At 37.5% G+C, this 25130-nt stretch overlaps 1 protein-coding gene across 1 annotated transcript in view; it reads left to right on the forward strand.

The window, feature by feature from the left end:
* The window catches only part of nomo (nodal modulator), an 86830-nt gene extending 62444 nt beyond the window's left edge, over positions 1–24386 (forward strand). Inside the window, exons 31-47 of the mRNA XM_059354245.1 lie at positions 806–942; positions 1035–1122; positions 1321–1384; positions 1482–1577; positions 3142–3363; positions 5646–5728; positions 6599–6758; positions 10871–10997; positions 13693–13806; positions 13940–14067; positions 15391–15532; positions 16846–16929; positions 18221–18331; positions 18437–18538; positions 20727–20846; positions 21050–21142; positions 22238–24386. Coding sequence (XP_059210228.1) covers positions 806–942; positions 1035–1122; positions 1321–1384; positions 1482–1577; positions 3142–3363; positions 5646–5728; positions 6599–6758; positions 10871–10997; positions 13693–13806; positions 13940–14067; positions 15391–15532; positions 16846–16929; positions 18221–18331; positions 18437–18538; positions 20727–20846; positions 21050–21142; positions 22238–22369 — 2003 coding nt within the window. The 3' untranslated portion in view covers positions 22370–24386. The remainder of the gene's footprint in view (positions 1–805; positions 943–1034; positions 1123–1320; positions 1385–1481; positions 1578–3141; positions 3364–5645; positions 5729–6598; positions 6759–10870; positions 10998–13692; positions 13807–13939; positions 14068–15390; positions 15533–16845; positions 16930–18220; positions 18332–18436; positions 18539–20726; positions 20847–21049; positions 21143–22237) is intronic.
* Positions 24387–25130: the final 744 nt, after the last annotated feature.

Below are 25130 nucleotides of genomic sequence, written 5' to 3' on the forward strand. Positions count from 1 at the left end.
TTGAAAAATAATTGCTGTTGAAAAGGATCTACTTGGATTATTATGCTCTAATTTCATTATATCAGTGGCATAAAATCGTGATAGTTTCTGGGAAAATGTATCATCTTAAAAAATGTGTCATCGTGGCAGACACACACACACACACACACACACACAGACAGTGCGGACGCTAGCCATTTCAAATTTCACTGTTCAGCACTGAACAGCTAATTGTAAACAAACAGGCATCGCTTACTGTGCACAGAGTGTCCGTTGCTTGTTGTAAACAAACGGAGGTCGCTAACTGAACACATGCTGCTGCAGCACATACACACTGTACTGCTACAGTGCTAACTGTTAGCCTATTAGCATTGTGCTACTGCGCACACTGATTGTTCTGCCTCTTAAAGGAGCCACGTCACTCTTATAGTGGACGCATTTTAACGCAGACTTTTTGTGCTATTTCAGTAATACTTGAAATGTTTGACAGGCAGTAGGAATTGCCAAAAAAATCTCAGAAGCAGCTGTTTAAATATTATTTATAATATATAATAATATATTTATCTCAGTGCATTTTCTGTTAACAGAAGACAGATTTAACAGATTTAAAAAGTCATTGCTGTGGAAAAGGATGAACTCCACAATACTATCGTTTATCGTGATAGTTTCTTAAACATATCATCATTTAAAACTGTGTCATCGTGACAGGCCTACTCATGAGGTTCTTTTCCTCCTCAGCTGGTGTGGCAGATTTAATCCTTAAAAAAACAAAACAATCACAGCTGTTACTCTGAGTATTTGTTAATTATTTGTTTGTCTCTCCCAGTGAGCATTACTCATGAGGAGTGGTGCTGGAAGCATAAGTCCATGGAGGTGGAGGTTCTGGACTCTGACGTGGTCGGGGTGGAGTTCAGACAGATCGGCTACATCCTGCGCTGCTCCCTCTCTCACGCCATCACCCTGGTCAGTAACCACCACCTGCTGCCTGTTCCAGCTGATGGTTGCACGTCCACAATTATCTTATCTAATTGCATTTTTTGTTTTTTTTTGCACAGGAGTTTTTCCAAGATGGCAGCAAACCTGAGAATGTCGGCGTTTACAACCTCTCCAAGGGAGTTAATCGCTTCTGCCTCTCCAAGCCAGGTGAGCTCCGTCCTGCTGACCTCTCATTAGCTAAACATAGCACGAATTAGCATATCTAGAAAAAGAACATATCAGTGCACCAAGTGTTCCCTCATGCATAGTTAGAGTGCAGCGTTTTGAGCCAAAAGGTCAGTGTCAGACTTATCTAAATATAAAACTGGAGCAAAGTGATTAATCAACTAAAAACGGCTTGTCCAGGTGTTTACAAAGTCACCCCGCGCTCCTGCCACCAGTTCGAGCAGGACTTCTACACGTACGACACGTAAGTAAAGAGACAATGTGTCCGTTTTTTTCTGGGTTAAAACAGTGTTCTTCATCTATTCAGTTCAACCAAATGACTGTTGTCCCGTGTCCAACAGCTCGGCGCCCAGCATCCTGACCCTCACCGCCGTGCGCCACCACATGACCGGCCTCATCACCACCGACAAGATCCTGGACGTCACAGTCACTATCAAGTAAGGACTCAATATAATACAAGATAAATAGTATTAAAAAGTATTCAAGTATTTTTTAATATATATAAATGTTTTACCCTTTTGTTGCTTTTTCCCATGAAATCAAAAAACCCTACAGCAGGGATGGGCAACTGGAGGCCCGGGGGCCATATACGGCCCACACCCTCACTTGAAGTGGCCCTCAGTACAACTACATGCATTTGAGCATGAAATCTTAAAAGTGCAGTGTAAAAATGCACAAAATTACTTCTTGCAATTAATGTTGGTCTGCTGTTCTTGCACTGAAAAAAAAAAGAAATCACAGTCAGTGGTTATTGTTTATTTGCTTCAAACCTTTTTTATTCCTATTTATACTGTTAAACATGCATTTGAGCATGAAATATGTTAAGTTACTGCACTGTAAACATATTTAAAATTGCAGTTTCATCATATCTGGTTAAGTGCACGCTCCTATATGTGGCCCTGTGGTAGTGTCCATGAAAAATTGTGGCCCCCTGCAGCATTTAAGTTGCCCATCCCTCCCCTACAGATTTTTTACAAAATAATGTTAATTAATTAAAAATATATAAGGTAAAGTAAATGATTGCATAAATATTCACCCCCTTGGGAGTAACTGATCTAATTCAACAGAGTTCCAGTTAGTTGATTCCAGCAGTGTCACAGTTAGTGAAATGGAGATCACCTGAGTGCAGCTGATGTGTATCAAGTGATTATTAGGCCTGTCACGATAACAGATTTTTTACTATATATTATGACGATAAACGAAAGTATTGTTGCTGTTGATGTTGTTTTTTTATGCCGCTGATATAATGATATTAGAGCAGGGGTCTCATATAAATTACCTGGGGGCCGCTGGAGGCAGTATCAAAATGACCAAAAAAAAGACACAAAATTACTAAAAAAGACACAAAGTGACAGAAAAACAACTAAATTACTTAAAAAAGACATAAAATGACGAAAAAAATACACAAAATTACTAAAAAAGACACAAAGTTATTTAAAAAGGACGCAAAATCACTAAAAAAGACACAAAAATATATATTAAAAAAAAGACAGAAAATTATTTAAAAAGGACGCAAAATCACTAAAAAAGACACAAAATTATATATTTAAAAAAGACACAAAATTATTTAAAAAGGACGCAAAATCACAAAAAAAAGACACATAATTATATACCGGTATTAAAAAAAAAAGACACAAAATTACCAAAAAAAGTAATTAAAGGGACCTTCCACACACAACACGGTAAAGTGCCATTCAAATAAAACTCATATTAAACTTTCATATCAAGGTGGGGGCCACAAAATATCGTCACGAGGGCCACGAGTTTGAGACCCCTGATTTTACAGTATTTTGTGAAAATCTGTTATCACTTTGATATTAAAGAGTTGGGTTTTTCTTTTGCAAATTCTTGTCAAATAATTCTATTGACCATGATTTCATGTGTAAAAGCAACAAAAGGGTGAAACATCCAACACTTTTTATAGGCACTGTGTCTCTCAGAGAGCCTGTGTGCTCGTTAGCTGCTGCCAAATGCTTTTTTTTTCCTCCTCCCCTCCTTTAGATCCTCCATCGAGAGCGAGCCGGCGCTGGTGCTCGGGCCCCTGCGGAGCCTGGAGGAGCAGCGGCTGGAGCAGCAGCTGCAAGAGATTCAAGTGCGCCGGCAGGAACGGGAGCGCCGCGCCGCTGAGGAGGACGGGGGAGGAAGAGACGACAGCCCGCCGATCCAGGAGAAGGCCGACGAGCTGACGGGCCCCTTCCACTACGAGTTCTCCTACTGGGCCAGGTCAGACACTCTGTGCTGTTATATATATATCAGGGATGGGCAACTGGAGGCCCGGGGGCCACATACGGCCCGCACCCTCACTTGAAGTGGCCCTCAGTACAACTACATGCATTTAAGCATGAAATCTTTAAAGTGCAGTGTAAAAATGCACAAAATTACTTCTTGCAATTAATGTTGGTCTGCTGTTCTTGCACTAAAAAAGAAAAAGAAATCATAGTAAGTGGTTATTTTTTTATTCGCTTCAAACCTTTTGTATTCATATTTATACTGTTAAACATGCATTTGAGCATGAAATATGTTAAGTTGCTGCACTGTAAACATATTTAAAATTGCAGTTTCATCATATCTGGTTAAGTGCACGGTCCTATATGTGGCCCTGTGGTAGTGAACATGAAAAATTGTGGCCCCCTGCAGCATTTAATTTGCCCATCCCTATATATATATATATATATATATATATATATATATATATATATATATATATATATATATATATATATATATATATATATATATATATATATATATATATATAAGTTTGTGTTAGTAAATAGACAGTTGTTGAGGCAGCACTCACCACGGGGCAAAGCAACTTTGACGAGTTCTCATTCCAAAAATTGACAGTAATTAATCTTGATCCGTGTCTGAAACTATCCCGTGTTTGCTTCTTGAATTTGAGAGATTTGGGCATGAAGGGTCCTTGATTTGATTTTTCAGGAAGTGTGTAAATCCTGGCCATAGTGTATATTTTAAATTAATTAAAGTGCCCATGAGCCTGAGCATCTGTTGCTATTAGTCAGACAGAGGCACAAATCTAAGATTTAGCCAATTAAAATTTCTTGCAGCCGATTTCTAACAGCTGAGTCAAATTTATTAGTTTTCTAAAAAGTGAAATCTTTATCTTCCACTTGTGTTTTGCTGCACATGTAACAGAATCAGTGATTGGATCTTTCTTTAACCCTTTATGGGGCACTCCTGGAAATTGAAAATGTCAATTCCAATGTTATTTATAAAGACTTTTTGCAAAATGTTTCCTTTTTATATTGCAAATCGAGGTCAATTGAGTCATTGTTATTATTATAGTTATTATTATTATTATTATTATTATTATATTTATTACAGTCTCTTTCCCACAGCAACCCTAAATAGACAATAACACATCATCTGCATCCATCACCACTTTATCTTTTACCTTTAAACTATTTATTATCTTTTTAGACTACTTATTACATATGCGTAATGTCTGAATGTCTTTTTTAAAGCACGTTATATATGAGAAGCACACGTAAATTAAGTTGTATACTTTTTTAATACAATGACAATAAAGTTACCAAATATTGTTCTTTGCCTGATAAAGGGTTATGGCAGCTATTCTCAACCTTGGGGTCGAGACCCCAATTGGGGTCGCGAGATGATTTCTGGGGGTTGCCAAATAATTTTGGAAGTCAGCTCTGTGTTAAAGTAATCATGTGTTAATGTGTTTTAGTCTTTTTGGTCACGTAATGTCTTTTTTTGGTCATTGTGGGTTTTTTTTGTCATTTTGTGTCTTTTTTTTATCATTTTGTGTCTTTTTTGGTCATTTTGTTTCCTTTATTTGGTCATTTTGTTTCTTTTTTGGGTGATCTGAACTGTGCGTGTGAGATTGTGTTCAGTGAGCGGGGGTCACGGACAACATGCATGTTAAATTGGGGGTCGCGACTCAAAAAGGTTGAGAAATACTGGGTTAAGGGACCTTTACTGATTTTCAACCAGCTCTGTGTCATTGCATTGTGGGTAGAACATGCAGATGAACGGTGTTTGTTGTCAGCACCCAGAGCCCCACCCCCCCCCCTGTGCTGGCACAGCGTTACGTCTCCATTTGGCAAAGTTTCACCAACAAATGAGCCGGGCGCTGCAGGCAGTGACATCATGGAGGGAAGCCAAACACGGTTCATCTGCATATTCTACCCACACAGCAACGACACGACACCGGTTGAAAATCTGCAAAGTTTTATTTTAATCAAATGCACCTTGAAGATTTGTAGAAAACTTCTGTTAACGTCCACAAGCGTTTGATCCGTTCTGATGCAGCTTTGAGTCTCCTCCGACTGAGTCACCTAAAGTGTTCTATGAAGAGAATTAACAGGACTCTTACCGTCAGAATCCTGGAACTCATAATAGCTTCTATCACTTTGCACCGTTATTATTAGCAGCTGGTTTATTCACACTAATAATAAGCGCCACGTCTCAGAGTGTTGCGTGTGATGATGCAGTGAGTTAATGTCGACTGTTTGTCTGTTCAGAGCTGGAGAGAAGATCACGGTGACGCCGTCATCCAAGGAGCTGCTGTTCTACCCTCCAGAGGTGGAGGCCACCATCACTGGAGGTTAGTGCACACACACACACACACACACACACACACACACACACAGAAAAACGTACACACACAGACTAACACACAAACTCACAAAAACACACACACACACACACACACACACAGAAAAACGTACACACACAGACTAACACACAAACTCACAAAAACACACACACACACACACACAGAAAAACGTACACACACAGACTAACACACAAACTCACAAAAACACACACACACACACACACACAAACTCACAAAAACACACACACACAAAAACGTACACACAGACACACACACACACACTCACAGACACACACACAAACTCACAAAAACACACACATACACACACACAAAAACGTACACACACACAAAAAACATACGCACGCACGCACACACACACACTCGCGCACACAGACACACACACAAAAAACGCACACACACACACACACACACACACACACACAAAAAAACAAAAACACACACACAAAACCACACACACACACACAAAAAAAAGCACACCCACACACAAAAGATCGCACAAAACACACACACACACACAAAAAAACACACACACACACACACACACACACAAAAAAAACACACACAGAAAATCGCACAAAAACACACACACAAAACCACACACACAACAAAAAAACACGCAGACACAAACCCCCCCCACACACACAAAAACCACACACACACAAGAAAAATCACACAATTTGTGTGGTTGTTACAGCAGCTTTGAAATTCTTTACAAGATTGTTTGCATGAGTGCTTGTAACTGATCGGCTTCATGGAGGAAAAGAATATAAATAACACCTGAGCTCCGTAGCTCCAACAAGCTTCCTGTAGAAATAACGACTCTCTCTCTGTCGGCAGAGTCGTGTCCGGGGCGGCTGGTGGACATCGCCGGGCGCGCCGGGCTCTTCCTGGAGGGCGGCGTGTCACCAGAGCTGCAGGGCGTGGAGATCTCCATCACTGAGAGAGGAGCTGCTGCTCCGCTCATCACAGTGGCCACTAATGACATGGGAGCATACAGGTAGGAGAACCCAGCACTTAAAGACAAAGTGCAGATAAAGAGTCCAGATCTTAGCGTTCTGCTATTCATTAATGTGCTTAAAAAGCCATTAATTCATCCAGCAGTCAGTCTATAAAGACATTTGAACCCCGTAAGAAGTGCAGACGCAGCAGCAACACGGGGGTCCAAGTTAAAACCCTCTCAGTAACCTAATTTGCTTTTCAAGCCCTGAGAGTTTAAAAAAAAAAAAATCCCTGTTAGTGCTGGTCAGCCAAATAGATAATTAAATCACAATCTGCGCCTGAGAGACCAAGCAGTGTGTGCAGTCTGTTTAAAAGGACCTCGGGGTAAAGGCTGTCAGAGCTGCACATATGAGCGCCAGAGCCCAGAGTTTTTAGTTCATGAAGTGCTGCATCTGTCCCGTCTGTGGCATCACAACAACACTAACATTTTCCACTTGCCCTGTTTGTTAAAGCATGCTCAGTTTTTCTCCTCCAGCGCTCATACAGATGTTGTTTTACATGCAGATGTGCAGCTAGCAGAGCATAGCTTTAAGCCACGCCAGCAGCTAGAGGAGCCACCAGACGTCCCCAAACATTTGCAACAGTCTCCAATCCTGTCCTGTTTGTCCCGGAAATAAAAAATTTAAAAGCTATAGCCTAATAAAAGATTAAATACGGATCCGTGTGAGACATTAATGTAATGTTGCCCTCCTAACAGGCACTGTTATATCCGTAGAATACATGAAATGCTCTCCGCTGAGACTGTTTACCAGCCAAAGCTGCTCAGACATGACTGGTTAATACTGCTGGGACTAGAGTTGGACTACAAACACAGACGGAACACTTCTAATACCAACATCTTGTCCTGTTTCCAACAGATTCTGCATTCATTTACAGATATCTCTTTATAGAGCTAAACTCAGTCTGACTTGTCCTTTCTGAGGAGATCATTGTCTCTGATGTCCATCAAAATCCGTACAGTCATGGAAAAAATGATTAGACCACCCTTGTTTCCTTCAGTTTATTGTTTATTTTAATGCCTGGTACAACTAAAGGTACATTTATTTGGACAAATATTATAATGACAACAATAATAGCTCATAAGAGTTTCATTTATCAGGGTTGGTACGGGTGCTTGAAATCCTTGAAAATGCTCAAATTTAAATGTTGTATTTTCAAGGTTTAAAAAGTGCTTGGATTTTGGATAAAGTGCTTGTAAATGCTTGAAATTCTTACAGTATTTCTCTTGCAATCTGACTACCGTACTTTCCGCACTATAAGGCGCACCGGAGTATAAGCCGCAGCAGCTAAATTGAATGATGTGTACATATATAAGCCGCACTGGACTATAAGCCGCAGGTGTTTTAATGTTTAATTACCATATGTAAGGGTTGTCGGGAAAGAGATGGCTGCTTGAGGAAGCTTCTTTTACAGCCAGATTGACTGTCTTTAACTTAAAAGCTGCATCATATGCATTTCTACGTTTGTTTTCCATAATGAGGGTTTGTGCATGAAAACTTGCACAAACTATCTCGCTCTCGTAATGTCGTTCTGTCTCTCGTTCTGTCTCTCGTACCACTCTCGGTTTCACTTTTACTTTTGCGCGCTTTCACTCTTTTCCGGCGCCCTGCCAGATTGGCTCGGGGTCCTTCGTCTGCCGCTGATTACGGCACGGCGACTCCAACAAACTAAGTAGCTTTCGACACAAATACACACAGACAAGTGAAAAATAGCTTAAAAGTATCTGAAGGACCCGAGCCGATCTGGTACGTACACCTGCCTCCAGCTTTTCCTGCTGGAGCCCTCCAATTTGTCAATTTGACCACTGCTAAAGTGTACGAACCCTGATTTAAGAGCTGATATCTCGACATTTTCCAGGTTTTCTTGATAATGATTTTGGTTATTATTATCAAAAAAACCATGAAAAATGTCTAGATACCAAGTGATGTCTTGTTTTGTCAGTCCAAAACTCAAAGAAAGTTGCTTTACTTTAAGGATGGACAGAGAAAAGCAAGAAATCTCCATATTTACGAGCCTGATAACAGGATTTTTCTGCCATTTTGGCATTTAAAAAAAACAGATTATCAAATAGTTGATTATTTTTGTGGGCCGACTAAACAATAAGTCGCCTAATCGTTGCAGCTCTGGTGAGAACTTCAGCTGAAAAAGTTAGAGCATGATCATCTACCAGAAAGCAAGACAAAACAATTATAAATCCATTAATATCTTTCCTTTTCATGTTGCAATATAAATACTTTTTTACATTACTGATGCCCACATACATGCCTGAAAAAATAGCTTGATAATGATTTTGGTTTCAAGAAAACCATGGAAAATGGCTAGATACCAAGTGATGTCTTGTTTTGTCAGTCCAAAACTCAAAGAAAGTTGCTTTACTTTAATGATGAACAGAGAAAAGCAGGAAATCTCCATATTTACGAGCCTGATAACAGGATTTTTCTGCCATTTTTGCATGAAAAAAAGTTTATTTTTGTTGGCCGACTAATCAATAAGTCGCCTAATCGTTGCAGCTCTGGTGAGAACTTGAGCTGAAAAAGTTAGAGCATGATCATCTACCAGAAAGCAAAATTATAAATCCATTAATATCTTTCCTTTTCATGTTGCAACATGAATATTTTTTTACATTACTGATGCCCACAAAAAATAGCTTGAATAATGATTTTGGTTATTATCAAGAAAACCATGGAAAATGTCCAGATATCAGCTCTTAAATTAAACTCTTATGAGCTATTTTGTTATAATTTGTCCAAACAAATGTACCTTTAGTTATACCAGAAATTAAAATGAACAAGAAAGTGAAGAAAAATGTCTTTTTTTTCATGACTGTACATCTGAACTTCAGACCTTGCTTGAGATTCATCACATTTTTAATTTTTCTTCAGTATCAAACTAATCCAGCGCTAGTTATCTGTTCAACCATTGACCCATGCATCACAGACAGGAACTGCTGATAATAAATCTGCATTCTTTTAATGCTGCCAGTTTCCCAAAGTGTTAACAAACGTAGGCTTTTAAAGCATTATGGGAACAACTGCAACTAACAATTATTTCCATAATTGATGATTTCTGCTGATATAATTGTTCGGCCTATTAAATGTCGGAAAATAATACAAATTGTCCAAAGTGATGTCTTGTTTTGTCACTTTAATATAATGACAAACAGAGAAAAGCAGGAAATCTCCATATTTATGAGCCTGATAACAGGATTTTTTTTTCTGCCATTTTTGCATGGAAAAAAAGTTGATTATTTTTGTTGGCCGAATCATCAATAAGTTGCCTAATCGTTGCAGCTCTGGTGGAAACTTGAGCTGAAAAAGTTAGAGCATGATTATCCACGAGAAAGCAAGACAAAAAAATATAAATTCATTAATATCTTTCTTTTTTTATGTTGCAACATAAATATTTTTTGACATTATACATGCCTGGTACAACTAAAGGTACATTTGTTTGGCCAAATATAATGATAACAAAAATAGCTCCTAAAAGTTTAATTTAAGAGCTGATATCTAGACAGTTTCCATGTTTTTCTTGATAATGATTTTGGTTATTATCAATAAAACCATGGAAAATGTCTAGATATCAGCTCTTAAATTAAACTCTTATCAGCTATTGTTGTTATATTTGTCCAAACAAACAATTCCTTTAGTTGTACCAGGCATTTTAATGAACAAGAAATTGAAGAAAACAAGGGTCTAATCATTTTTTCTATAACTGTATATCGTATAGTTGCAATTTTAATGGTGAAAATGAATCTGCAGGTTGAATTTCCTTCTCTTTGTGCTCTGTGGAAGATCCTCTGGAGGTGTTTGTTGTCTCCAGGGCTCGTCAGGAGTTGCCTTGAGCAGAAATAGTTCTTGGTTCTGCATTTGCATTGAAAGCAAAGATGTCGGTTTTGCAACATTATGCACTTCATGTTCTTCTTCAGTTGTATTTTCCCATTTGAAAGTTGTTTTTGGTTCAAGTTGGATGGAATTCTGCACCATTATCTTTACCTTATGCATGTCATTTTGTCTGCATGTGGGATAGTATAATAATCACACCACACAGAGTTTTAAAAGCCCGTCCTTGAGATTTGCAGTAGAGCTGACTGTTGTGTTCCTCTCCCCTCAGCGTGGGTCCGCTCCACAGCGACCGGCAGTACGACATCAGCGCCAGTAAAGAAGGCTTCGTCCTGAGTCCTGTGGAGGGAACACAGGGGGACTTCAAGGCCTTCGCTCTGGCTGGAGTCACCTTCAAGGTACCATGCAACCAATTAGGGCTGTGCCATACAGTGGCGGTAAAGACTATAACAGCAAAGATTATATTCAAGCATTCAAAACCTTTATTTTAGCTCATTTAAAAATCTCATTGAAGTATATTTGGAAGATACAAATACACTGATTGAAACAACGAGACTCACCAACAATAATTATTTTTGCACGATAATGACATTTCTCATTTTTGTGCACAATTACTTTTTATTTTATTTTGAAAGTGCAATTTTTCTATGAGTAAAAAAAAACTTCTATAAGTCTCTATAAATACAGACGTGGTGAAAAGAACAGAAGTGAGAAAGGGAATTTCATTTAATTAATTTAATTTTAAAAAAAATTATTTATTTTCTCTGATAATTAAAGAAAAGGGAATTTATATATAAACACATTTCCAAATGTCAGTTTTGTTACAAACACAAAATGACACAAAAAGACACAAAAATTACACAAACTGACCAAAATAACACACAAAATGGCAAAAAAGACACAAAAATGAGACAAACTGACCAAAATAAGACACAAAATCACAAAAAATACCAAAAAAATACCAAAAAAAAAGACACAAAATCACAAAAAGACACAAAATGACCAAAAAGTCACACAAAAAAACATGCATACATATCATGATATCATGTGTATATAATGGAATAGTGACATTAAAATGTGTGACAGACCACCAAATGTGGGCTTTTATGAAAAAAAAAAATTCTCCAGGGGGGCTCCACTGTGTCCTAGTGGAGCCCTGTCGACTGTGAAAAATGCCATGTCACATATTTGCTTACATTTATTTGCTCTCAAAGTGGACGAGATTTATCACGTTGTACTTAAAAATGTACAAAATTTACACCCGGGGAGGAGTCGAGAGTCATTTTTGTTGTATTTGGCTGTTGAGATTTAAGATTTATATACTTTTATTTATCCCACGAGTCAATCTCTCCAATTAACCCTTTATCCTTTTTTACTCACAAGGGAACACACCATGCAAGGAGCAGTGGGCTGCATATTGCTGCGCCCGGGAAAAAAAACATATTTTCTATATATTTTTCAGTATTTTGTAATACCGTCAAGAATATCGTTATCTCAAAAATACCCGAAATTATTGTGATAATCTTTTCGACACCCCTATGACCTATCCTCACTGGCATACACATTACATCCCATTAATAATCAGCCTCTTTCACATCCGCACTGATTCATCCGACACTTTGATCCAGACGATGTGACAACTGCAGCCCTTTGTTCACATGTACTTCTTTCACTGATGATGTGGTTTAAAGTGAATATAAAATGACATGATGATAGTTCCTGCTTTGTTTTCACAAAATACAATTAAAAGAAAAGATGAGTGATGATAGTTGAATCACTTCTCTGCTTTGCTGTGTGCTGCCACTGCGTCGCCTTTGTACTGCTTTTGTTAAAAGGGTCTGCAATTATCTGCAGCGACCATGAGATCCTGGCACAAACCAGCAGCACAGTTTCCCTTTCAAACCGTCTAATGAAGTGCTTTGAAATCTTCTGAACAGCTTTTATCTCTTTTTTTTTTAAAGTTTTGTTTCCTTATTTATCCTTTATTTGTAAATCCTCTTTGGAATAGACCACTAGAGACACGAAACTCATCAGTCGGTCTTATTAAACTCACAATTTGGCTCTTAATATTGGAATTGGAGCCACGACTGAGTGATTTCAACACATCTCTCTATATCAGGGGTCTCAAACTTAAATTACCTGGGGGCCGCTGGAGGCACGATCAAAATGACACAAAATGACTGAAAAAACACTAAATTATTTAAAAATATACAAAATGACCAAAAAAAGTCACAAAATGACCAAAAAATACACAAAATGACTGAAAAACACTAAATTATTTTAAAAAGATATAAAATGACCAAAAAAGACACAAAATGACCAAAAAATACACAAAATGACTGAAAAAATACTAAATTATTTTAAAAAGATACAAAATGACCAAAAAATACACAAAATGACTGAAAAAACACTAAATTATTTTAAAAAAGAAACAAAATGACCAAAAAACAAATTTGCTTTAAAAAAAAAATAAAAAAAGACACTTACTGAAACAAATATATTTATATGAGAAAAGAATAACGAAACTTACAAAAGAACTAAATATGACAAACCCTAGTAAGGGCAGCATTTATATATAAAGGAAGAAAACAAAAACAACTATATCGATATGTGCGATATGGTCTAATTCCATATCACATTTAAAAATATATCTATTTGTCTTTTATATCGATATCTCGCCCAGTCCTACTTGGTGCACCACTTGTTACAGTAACCGTCACTGCACAATAAACAGCACTTTCACCTTGTTCATATACAGGCACATAATGTTGATGAACACGATGTATCCTCCATTTGCACTACTATGTATATATTTATATATATGTGTGTATGTATATGTATGGATGTATATGTATATATATCTACTTGCACTAATGTACAGTTAAATCTGCATTTATTATTTATCTTATTTATTATATAATCTATACCTATATATATATATATACTGCATTTTTATACAATTCATTCCTGTATATATTGCAATATGATTCACAATTACTGCTTAATGCACTTCTGGTTAGATAAAGTTGAATCTAATCTTATTCATGCCATAATTGACATGTCCATGTGTAACTTGTACTCTTTGTGCTGCAGATCAGATCTGAGGACGGCGTCCCCCTGTCAGGCGTCCTCCTGTCTCTGAGCGGAGGACAGTTTCGCTCCAACCTGCTGACTCAGGACACCGGCCTGCTCACCTTTAACAACCTGGTATTTGTTTATTTGCTTCCACCATTGTAATCTTCCTAGTGTAAGATGTAAAGCTGATTGTAGGGATGTTCCAGCTAAAGGCCATGTTCCCTCTGCTTTCCATTTACTGTAATGAGTGCTTCTCCCTCCTCAGAGCCCTGGTCAGTACTACTTCAAGCCCATGATGAAGGAGTTCCGCTTCGAGCCGGCGTCTCAGATGATCACAGTGGAGGAGGGTCAGAACCTCAGCATTGATATCACCGGCATTAAGACTGCTTACAGGTCAGTGCTGCTTTCCTCAATGAAAATTATGACTAAATATCTTCCTCAACTAACCTTCATCACGTGATGAAGACGAGACGAGGCGCAGTGTAAATGCTGGTCATGTGACGATAACTTTAATTAAGATTCTGTCCAAATGATCGCATCTTTCACTGCCTGAACATACCCCAAAACTCAGCAAACTTTGAATATAAGTCACACATGATGAAAATTTTTATAATCTATTGTCATCCTGAATTTCCACCACTAGGTGGCACTATATTAAAGGAAAGTGTGTTTTGGCTAATAACTCCCACATACTTTATCGCCCATTCAAAAACCTTATATCCACGCGTTACCTGACTTGTGCTGAATCTTGTGATATAGGCCACGCCCATTTTCGCCTACCGTTTTTTCCCCCCGCAAATTCGCGAAATGTTGCAAACCTACTTTTTCGAACTCCTCCTCGGCAATTTCATCGTGTTGCACTAAATTTTGCACACAGCATCTCTGGACCCTCATAACTAAAAGTTATTGTGGGACCACCTCAGGGTCCCCCAGGAGGAGCTGGACGTTGCGGCTGCCCTGCTTCACCTGCTGCCCCCGCGACCCGGCTCCGGATAAGCGGAGGAAAACTGATGGATTGATAAAACTAGACTAAAATGTCATCAGTTTTCGTCGACTAAAACTAGACGAAAATAGTCCCGGATAATACTGACAAAAATGCTCAGACTTTTAGTCGATCGAAACTTGACTTAGACTAAAAAGAGTATGGACGTGACTAACACATTAAATCCCCAAGTGACGTATATATTATGGAAATGCAAACAAAAAGGGGCAGCTCTGTTTTTATTTATTATTGATTTTTTCTTATTTTGTTACTTAAAAACAAATCTGGAAAATGATTTATTATTAAACAGCACTATTAATGTCACAATTTTGATAAATGTTGTAGAGATGCAAAGAAAAAGGCAAATTTGTGTTTCTGTAAGCAGAAAATGTGTCTATTTTTTTAAATTTTAAAATAAGAAATATCATAAACATAAATACCATAAATGTCGAATGTAACGTATATGTCACATCACAGATCTTTGATATTTAGGAGAATATATATATTTTTTTAAACATCATAAATGTGTTCTATGTGGTCCACTTGGTCTGTGGTATATCCCCCATCATTTTCCTTTAAGGATAAATAGGTTCTTATGGTTAAAACAGGCTGCCAAAAACAACACTATTACAGCTACATGTATACGAATGTAGCTCGATGCTGTTTGTTCTAGACGTCTTGAACTAAAAACGTCCGCCTCACTGTGTGTCCTGATGTCCTGCTGTCGTCCTCAGCTGCTACGGAGCGGTGCAGTCTCTGAGTGGGGACGCAGAGAGGGACGTGGCCGTGGAGGCGGTGGGACAGGGAGACTGTAGCCTCTACAGCGAGGACACCGTCACCGATGAGGAGGGTCGCTTCAGACTCAGGGGTCTGCTGGTGAGGAACATGTCCATCTAATTCAGGGAGGGGCAACTTAAATGCTGCAGGGGGCCACAATTTTTCATCAACACATATATGATGAAACTGCAATTTTAAATATGTTTACAGTGCAGTAACTTAACATATTTCATGCTCAAATGCATGTTTAACAGTATAAATAGGAATACAAAAGGTAAAGGCAAATAAAAAATAACCACTTACTGTGATTTTTTTGTTTATCAGTGCAAGAACAGCAGACCAACATTAATTGCAAGAAGTAATTTTGTGCACAGCACTTTTAATATTTCATGTTCAAATGCATGTAGTTGTACTGAGGGCCACTTCAAGTGAGGGTGCAGGCCGTATGAGGCCCCCAGGCCTCATGTTGCTCATCCCTGATCTAATTGGTAGGCCTGCCACGATAATTACTACATCGACGTATCGTTCGATATACAAAAATGGACAGAATAGTTTTTTTATGGACTCAATATATTGAGTGACGTGTTTAAAGTAATGCTGCAAATGTTTGACAGGCAGTATGAATGCCAAAAAAATAAATATATTTTCCAAGCAGCCATTCCAGCTGTTTATATGTTGTTGTTTTTTTATTATTAAACTTTTTATTTGAAGAAATACAAAACAGCACATGTTGCTCTACATTTTGCAACATATCAAGTATTTTCATCAAAACATAAAAAGAAAGAAAATGGTTTAAAAACGTAAAAAGACAATAAAGAGAAGAAAAAAAATAAATTAAATAAAAAATGTAATTAAATTAAAAATCAAAATCACATCCTTGCAAAAGCATTTACACTTCTATGTTATTTTGATAATAAAATAATAAAATGCATAATGTTTATCTCATTGCAATGTTTGGTAAACAAAGCCTAAAAGTCTTTTTAAGATTTTATTTGTTTTGGTTGTATTTATTTGTTTGATTTATCTAGGATATTTTAATATTTTCCACATTTCAATTCCAATGTTTAATATTCTCAAGATTTAAAAATGCATTGCTGTGGAAAAGGATGTACTTATTAAGCTCTAATGTCATTATAAAACTAAAGCGACATTGATACAACGACACTATCGTGATAGTTTCTGGGAAAATATATCGTCTCAAAAAATGTGTTATAGTGACAGACCTACTGATCGGTTAGAGAAAAGTGTTGACTTGAAACTATAAAACACATTGTGTAAACAGTTTCTGAGCAGCCATAACTGGCTGTACATGTTTATACACAACAAGTATGCTGAATGTCTAAAATTCTTTGCTTTCACTGTTTCTAATTTGCCTTCTATCCCCCTTGTCACCTTGTAATGTTTCCCTGCAGCCGAATTGCAAATATCTAATTCAGCTGCGAGCTGAAGGCAACGACCACATAGAGAGAGCTTTACCACAACACAGAGCCATAGAGGTAAGAGGCTTATTAAAGCGTTCCCTTGGTTTCTAATATTCACACACAGGAATTTGCAACTCTGGAAAGTTGTCACTGCTGCAATTATTGTCTCTATCATAACAACAGTGAGGCGGTATAAAGTAGAAATACTGTGTTTACGTCACAAAAGAATAAAAACCGCAATGTGCCAGATGAAGTCGTGTTCAGCCTGGTTCAACTTCCTGACAGGGACGTCTAAGAGTTGTTTTCCTGAAGCCCACTGATTTATTGATTTATTTGAAATGTTCAAACTTCTAGTCGTAATCCCCAACCCATGCTGACTCAGGTGACCTGACTTTTTGATAAATATAATCCTATTATTTATGTATTTTATTCAGAATGCTGCCTTTTCACTTTTTGATCCACCATGCCCAAACAGTATCTAACTAGAGGCAGTATCAAAATGACCAAAAACAAGACACAAAATTACTTAAAAAGACACACAATGACCAAAAAAGACTACTTAAAAAAGACACAAAATGACAAAATAATAGACAGAATTACCCAAAAATACACAAAATTACTAAAAAAAAAGACAATTAAAAAAAAAAAAGACACAGAATTACCAAAAAAGACACAAATTTACTAAAAAAGACAAAATTATCAAGACCTGGTCTTTGATATCTTCCACTGGTGTTTTAGTGTTGCTACACATATATTCTGTTCGTTTTGAGTGTATAACAGTACAATGTTTACTTTCAGTTGGTTGCTTCTTTTAGTTAGTTTAGTCCCTCTGCTGATGAATATCAAGGGAGATGATCAAAAGCTCCAGAACAGCTACTAAATGAACATCGTTGTTTCCAAAGTGAAGAATAAACTTTGAACCTCGACTTCAATGCCATTCTTGATCATCCAGTACAAACAGTGACGCATTTTCAATGTCACTGTTTTCTTTTATACATGGCACAGAGACTAGATAGGAGTGTGTGGAAAACTTTTTTTGTAATTGAATTGTTAAAATAACTGTGGGAACCCTGTGATTATGACTTATCAGCAGCCTTATCACATGGATCCTTTCTATACGCAGAACAAAAGCAGCAGTAATCCCATTGCAAGTTTCAACCTCTCTGTTCATAATTTTAGCTCTTCTGAAAAGTGCAGCCCCCCCTAATCTCTCTGGCAGGGCTGGAAATGCCTTAATTCCACTTAATTCTCTGTTATTATCACACCGTGTGACTTGTACGGAGCCTTATCCACTGCTCACATTAGCCGTTTTCCTTTAAGAATCCAAGGTTGCGTCTGTACATTAAGCTCTGTTTTGTTCCCTCAGGTCGGCAGCACTGACATTGAAGGGGTCAACATCATCGCCTTCAGGCAAATCAATCAGTTTGACCTCAGTGGAAACGTCCACACGTCCCCTGAACACCTCCCAACGCTATCGGTAGGACTGCTCTCCGTAGTTTGGTCCCTTTTATTCAACATTTCTGTAACTCTCGACGAGTTTATGTTGAAATTTTGCCGCTTTTTCTCCACTTTCTTTCTCCAGGTGAAGCTTTACAAGAGTGACAATCTGGACAACCCGATCAACAGCGTCTCTCTGGGACAGTCCCTCTTCTTCAACTTCCCTCCTCTGGACAGAGATGGAGAGGTAAGACATGACAGCTCTTACATAAAAGATGAACATATGGCATTATACACAAGGTGGTGGATCAGTCTTACATTACACAAATGTCATTCAGGTGCACATCAGATCTTTTAATAGAGTGGAGGAAAGGCCTGGTCCGATATAGTCCAAAAATGGAAGCCACACTCTGTAGAACTGATCTACACTGTGATGTATGACGTTGGTAAAATATTCTGAAGGGATCAGATCAAAAATTATTTTGCACCAAACACAGACAGAAGGAACCTTGTCACTGACCCATTGCAAAAGGATATTCTTCCTAGCTGCAAACGTTAGAATATTGTACAATCTTTTGTTGACTGCTGTTTAGAGCAGGAGATTTTAACCCCTCAGCGTCCAGTCTGCCAATGAATCACACATGCGTAAAGCCGCCAACTCAACCATATTAAATGAGCATCGACTAGTTAGTAGCGGCTCACTAGAGGGAAAATTACTTAATGGAAACCCGCCTAATAACAAAAACTATCTAAACGATGGGGGCTGTAACTCCTGGGCTCTGTCGTATAAAACTACAGTTTTTGTCAATAGAGTTTTGTAGCTTTGAAGAGAACCACTTCAGTTCCCCGTCAGAAAGGACTGTGTGATAGCAAGGTGAAGCAGTGACTATATTAAACTGACATTGATATTTTTTAGGGTAGTGATACTGTTTTGCTGTCTCAGCAGTACATTGTTTAGCTTCTATTTTGGTTCTCCTGCCCGCTTCTCCAAACTGGGGCTGTGCCGACCTCCATCTACTGTAGCAACACACTGACTATGGAGAAGTTCCTCATACAAACACACTTGTTGTAGAAAAACTTCAAAGAAAAACACTTGACAACCAGGTAGATTCGAATTACAGCCTTGTGCAGGATTTAATTGGCAAATATCAACAAACAGATGAGAGAACAAATCCAAAAATCAGAACAACACTGAGCAAGACGACGCCTTGTCTTGCTTTTTCACCTCTCAATGTTCGTGCCACATTGTTTCTTTGTTACTAAGGTTTTAATGTCCTGTACTTTCCTGTTATGACAAACACTTTTATAAGAGCACACTTGGGAGGTCAGATTCCTATTCTAATGTTATCGTATCAACCAGAGCATCTGCTTTGGACATGCTCTTGTTAAATATATTTTCAGCAGTGTTTCCCACACATAGACCATTCTGTGGCGCACCCCCACATAATGGAGACCGACCGCCACAAAATGATTCTGTTATTTTTTCCCCTCTCTAGGACAGTAAGAAAACTGTAACGTCCGTAACGTTAGCCTACGCACAGAAAACACCATATTCACATCAATAAATAAATGTTTTACAATGAACTGGGCCGGTCTCAGAGCTGGCGAGACTCTCCGGTAACGTTAAGGCATATCGAATGGTTGCCGCAAATGCCGTTAACGGGACGAGAGCAGTCCAAACGGCTGCTTCAAGCTAGCTACATCGAGTGTAGGTTCGCTTCCTGTTTTCAAAGTAAAAGCACAAATTCTATCGTTATAAAGGGCAACGGGCGTTTTATTTTTGTAAATGTAACCGGAAGTACGTTGCTCACGACAGCTAGCTTGAGTAGCGCCGAATTCGTCCGAACAAAAGTGTAAACAGCTGGTATTTAGACAAATTAACGACGCACTGGGGATCTAAGTGGCTACTTTCTCGCCTAAAAATGTTTGAAATGTCAATAAAGTGATATATTTAAAGAATTTAGGACTTTACTGGTGTCAGTGGAGCACCACTGTTGCTATCTGGTCTGTGGGAAACACTGTGTAGATTTATCTACTGGTCAAATTGCATCAGAAATAGGTTGTCAAATTAAACATTGTACATCACCGTAGTGAATACTTTTAATTACTGTAAATCAAAGAATATCATAAAACTTTAAATTCAACTGCCATAAACTGCAGAAAACACACAGTTTTAGTGTAAAAATATAACATTTTGATGTAAAATTAATGGAGAAATACCATGATGACACAATTATCCTAAAAGTAATGGGATTATTCAGTATAAATTACAGTTTTTGCTGATATTTACATTTACATACGCTCACTGTATTTTTTACAGTGAAGTTCTGGCAACCAAAGCTGCCGGTATTTTACCGTAAATTAAACAGATTTTTTTTTACAGTGCAGGAAGTGGCGTTGTTGGATCTAATGTCCTCTTTCTCTTCCTCCTCCAGAGCTACGTCCTGATGCTGTACTCCACGCTGTCCCGCTCCCAGTACGACTTCACTCTGCCTCAGGTCTCCTTCACCTCCAACGGATACCACAAGCACGTCACACTCACCTTCAACCCCACTGTAAGATTGGTTTTAGTTTATTTTTTTAGTTCTGTACCCAAAGTGCATAACATTTCAATGATATTGTGTAAAAATTCAGTGCAGAATGTTCTTTTTTTTAACTGCTAAGAGCTACAAGGTCCCTGAGTTGTATTGTGGTGTATTTTGGCAGGTTTTGTATAAAAGCAGTATTGATTGGACTGTTTCTCTTCTCGTCCTCACAGCGTAAAGTGCCTGACCAGGACGTTGCCCAGGGCTCGTACATAGCTCTGCCCCTCACCCTGCTGCTCCTGTTAGCAGCTTACAACCACGAGAAGGTACACAATCAACCTCATCCACACAGTATTTTTTTTTTTTTTTTCAAACTTCTCTTTATTGTTTTTTTTTTCTTTCGTTCACATACAAAAATAAAGAATGTACATCTATCATCATCTATGTTCATTTATGCTCAAAATCAACACGAAAGAACAGAATGATAGTAGAAAAATAAAAGCATCCACACAGTATTTTGATGGATTTCTCAATGTTTTCAGTTGGAATTAACCTCACTGGAATATGGGCTCCTTCTGGCCAAGCCTAAAATTAGGAATTACATCACAAAAAATGTCCTATTTATTGTTTTATATTCAGTCCATAGTCATGTTAATTACCTTTTTTTAGGGATTTTCTTTATATGTTATATGAAAGCCCTGAGAGCCAAGTTTTTATGGAAAAAAAAAAAAACCTTTGGTCAGGATAATCTAAAATTTTTATTTAATTTGTGAAAAATTCTGAAATTTTTTTTTTTATATTTTCAACAGTGAATTAACAAACAGACAAACACACAAACAATAATAATAATTAAAAATAATAATAATAGTAATAATAAATAATATGTTATGGAGATGCAAACAAAAAGGCAAATAGTTATTTGTTTTTAATTATTTATTATTGATTTATTCTTATTTTTACTTTAAAACAAATCTGACAAATAATTTGTTGTTAAACAGCACTATTAATGTCACAATTTTGATATATGTTGTGGAGATGCAAAGAAAAAGGCACATTTGTGTTTCTGTGAGCAGAAAATGTGTAATTTTTTAAATTTTAAAATAAGATTAGACATTTAAGGGTAGAATTTATTTTTTTTAAAAACATCAATGTGTTCTATGGGATCCACTTGTTCTGTTGTGTAACCTCATAATTTTCCTTTAAGGATAACGGGGTCTGGGATCTTGTGGGTTAACACTTTTGTAGTGTATTTGTCCCCCATGTCACCTTGTTTGTTACGTCATTTCACCAAGTACCATCAGGTTGAATGCACTTATTGTAAGTCGCTTTGGACAAAAGCGTCTACTAAATGACATGTAATGTACGGTAATGTAATGTAATGAATTTTTTTTAAATAACCTTGTTGTGGACCTGTTTTGCAGGTAATCCCCCTCCTGTTGCAGCTGGTGAACCGTATCCAGGGCGTGCGGAGCATGGCCCAGGCCGGCGGGGACAACGCTGCTCTGGATGAAGCCAAACGTCAGGCCAAGAGACAGAAGGCCCGGCGCACATGAGGACGCTCCACGGTTCACCCTTACATCATCTTTCTACACTAAACGCTCCATGTGCACCCATGGTCCCAGCCTCAGAGAGCACATCAACCTCTTTAGTGGCTAATCGTGGGTGCTAGTGAAGCTTTTAGTGCGCTAAGATGTGATTTTGCCCCGAGTGAAGCCCAACACAAACCACTTGACGCTCATTACCGCCACCTCATCAGCCACTCAGACTCACTGGACTGACAGCTGACACTTTACAGGTTGTTTTTCTCCTCATTGTCTAAGAAAAATGTTAATATTTGTGATAGAAGATGAGCCATTTTTATACCTTTGTAATTTATCTAGGTCAACTAAACTCTTTTTGCTTGTGTTTTGAAAAGCACTTGAACGCGTCTGATATCAGTCCGAGCTTAGTTCAGGACCATCAGGCACCGTGGACGATCCTGTGTCTCACCTACCAGCATTTGGGTCAATTCAGACAAAGGGTTGTTCATCAGAATATGACCGGAACGAGATCAAATCTAATCTGAACTTTAAGTATTTACGTTAGGATGTTTAAAATGTATAGTTTAAATTGATTTCTATTAGTGCTGCAATCATGATTTAGTTTCATTATCGATTAATCTGCATTTTTTGTTGGTTTGTTTGTGTGTTTTATGCAACCAACAGTCCATTTTATTATCATAAATGACAAAAGAAACGCATAATTTAAGCAGCATATGAACAGCAAATGTTTGACTCATTTGCTATGGAAAAAAATTATAAGATCAAAATAGTTTCCAATTAATTTTCTGCAGCTCTAATTTCTCTGGGATCAGTCGGGGGTCAATAAGATTAAGAGCTTGTGAAATGATTGTCTAGTAATTGTTCATCAACCTTGTAAACCTGAAGATGTTTGTGAGAAAAGATTTGTGTTTGTCTGTCCAAATTGATGCCGGAATTTCACAAAAGTGCTCATTTTTTCAGAGTTTTTGTGCAACCTCATTGTTGTTTTTGGACATTCTGAACTAGAAATCTTTTCCACAACATTTTTTATCTTGTCTACAAAGGATGACAAACAACCAAAAAGCTTTGTATTTCTTCTTAAAACTTCATTTCACAAGCTCCAAATCTATTTGGCCCTTTTTATTTGACCCTGTAGATCTGATATGAAACTGAATTAGCCCCCCAGCTGAATTGACTTCTATAATGTGGGATTGCGTAACCGCTAACTGATTTGAAAGACGGCCAAAGATGTTGACAGGCTAATAAATGCTTAATACCTTTGTCAGTCATGTCATATCACTTTAATGTAAAACACCCACAAGTTACTGTAACACACTCCACTTCTGAAGGTGTTTTATAAGCTCTTGGGTGTGATGCAAGATTGACTTTCTGTCAGTTTCAGCTCAGGAACGTGGTGGTCGATAGGATGCTGGAAATTTCAGTTTGAATACTGTGAGGAGATGTTTTTTTTTTTTCTTTTTCTGCAGGGGTGGGAGGGTGGGGAGATGGGGGGATATGATAGTTGATTAATTTATTAACATATGTCTAATCAGATGTGAACCTAGTTTGTATGCTGGGGAATGTCTTTCAAAAAGTGTGTTTGTGTTTTTTTTAACTGATGTTCTGCCAGATGAAGTGTTTTAAAGAGCATGAAATTTAAAGATTGACATCCACAGAAAGGGAGAAATGACTGAGAATAATCTACAGAAGCGACTGTCATGACCTTGAGTCAAACTGAGATAGATAAGGCAGAATTGTAATTTCATGAGCTCATTGTCTTACCGCTGAGCTGTGTAATGCACTGTGAAAACTATGGACCCCAATTATTTTTCTGTATTTAATTCATCTGCTCTCAGTTGTGTCTGTCTGTCGCTGAGAGATGAAAAGGCCACTGACTATTTACTGAGTTGAAAGATATTCCAATTAGTCCACATTTAGGGGGAGTTGATTAGTTTGGTTGGGGTGGGTGAGGGAGGAGGGTGTAATTGTCATTTGGTCAGAACCTGTTAATTTCTTTTGAGATAATGAATAAAGTTTGACTGGAAAGAAATTAACTTGACTGTTTTATGGATTTGCCTCTAGGGGGCAGTGTAACTTTAGGCATAAATATGTTCATAAAGATGGTAAGAACTGTAGATCCTTCAAAGCAGGGGTCTCATACTCAAATTACCTGGGGGTCGCTGGAGGCAGTATCAAAATGACCAAAAAAAGACACAAAATGACAGAAAAAAAAAACTAAATTACTTCAAAAAGACACAAAATGACCAAAACAAGACACTAAATTACTTTAAAAAGACACAAAATTACCAAAAAGACACAAAATTATTAAAAAAAGACACAAAATGACACAAAAATCCACATAATTACCAAAAAGACACACAATTATTGAAAAATACACAAAATGACCCCAAAAAACACAAAATGACTGAAAAAACTAAATTACTTAAAAAAGAAACAAAATGACCAAAAAAAGACACAGAATTACCAAAAAAGACACAAAATTATTAAAAAAAGACACAAAATTACCCAAAAATCCACATAATTACCAAAAAGACACAATTATTAAAAAATACACAAAATTACCCCGAAAAACACAAAATGACTGAAAAAAACTAAATTACTTAAAAAAGAAACAAAATTACCAAAAAAAGACACAGAATTACCAAAAAAGACTCAATATTATTAAAATAGACAATTATTTAAAAAAGACAACTTTTTTTTTTAAAGACACAAAATTACCAAAAAAAAAAACAAAATTACCAAAAAGACACAAAATTATTAAAAAAAGACACAA

This window comes from Centropristis striata, chromosome 1 (assembly GCF_030273125.1).
Source record: "Centropristis striata isolate RG_2023a ecotype Rhode Island chromosome 1, C.striata_1.0, whole genome shotgun sequence".
Lineage (NCBI taxonomy): Eukaryota > Metazoa > Chordata > Actinopteri > Perciformes > Serranidae > Centropristis > Centropristis striata.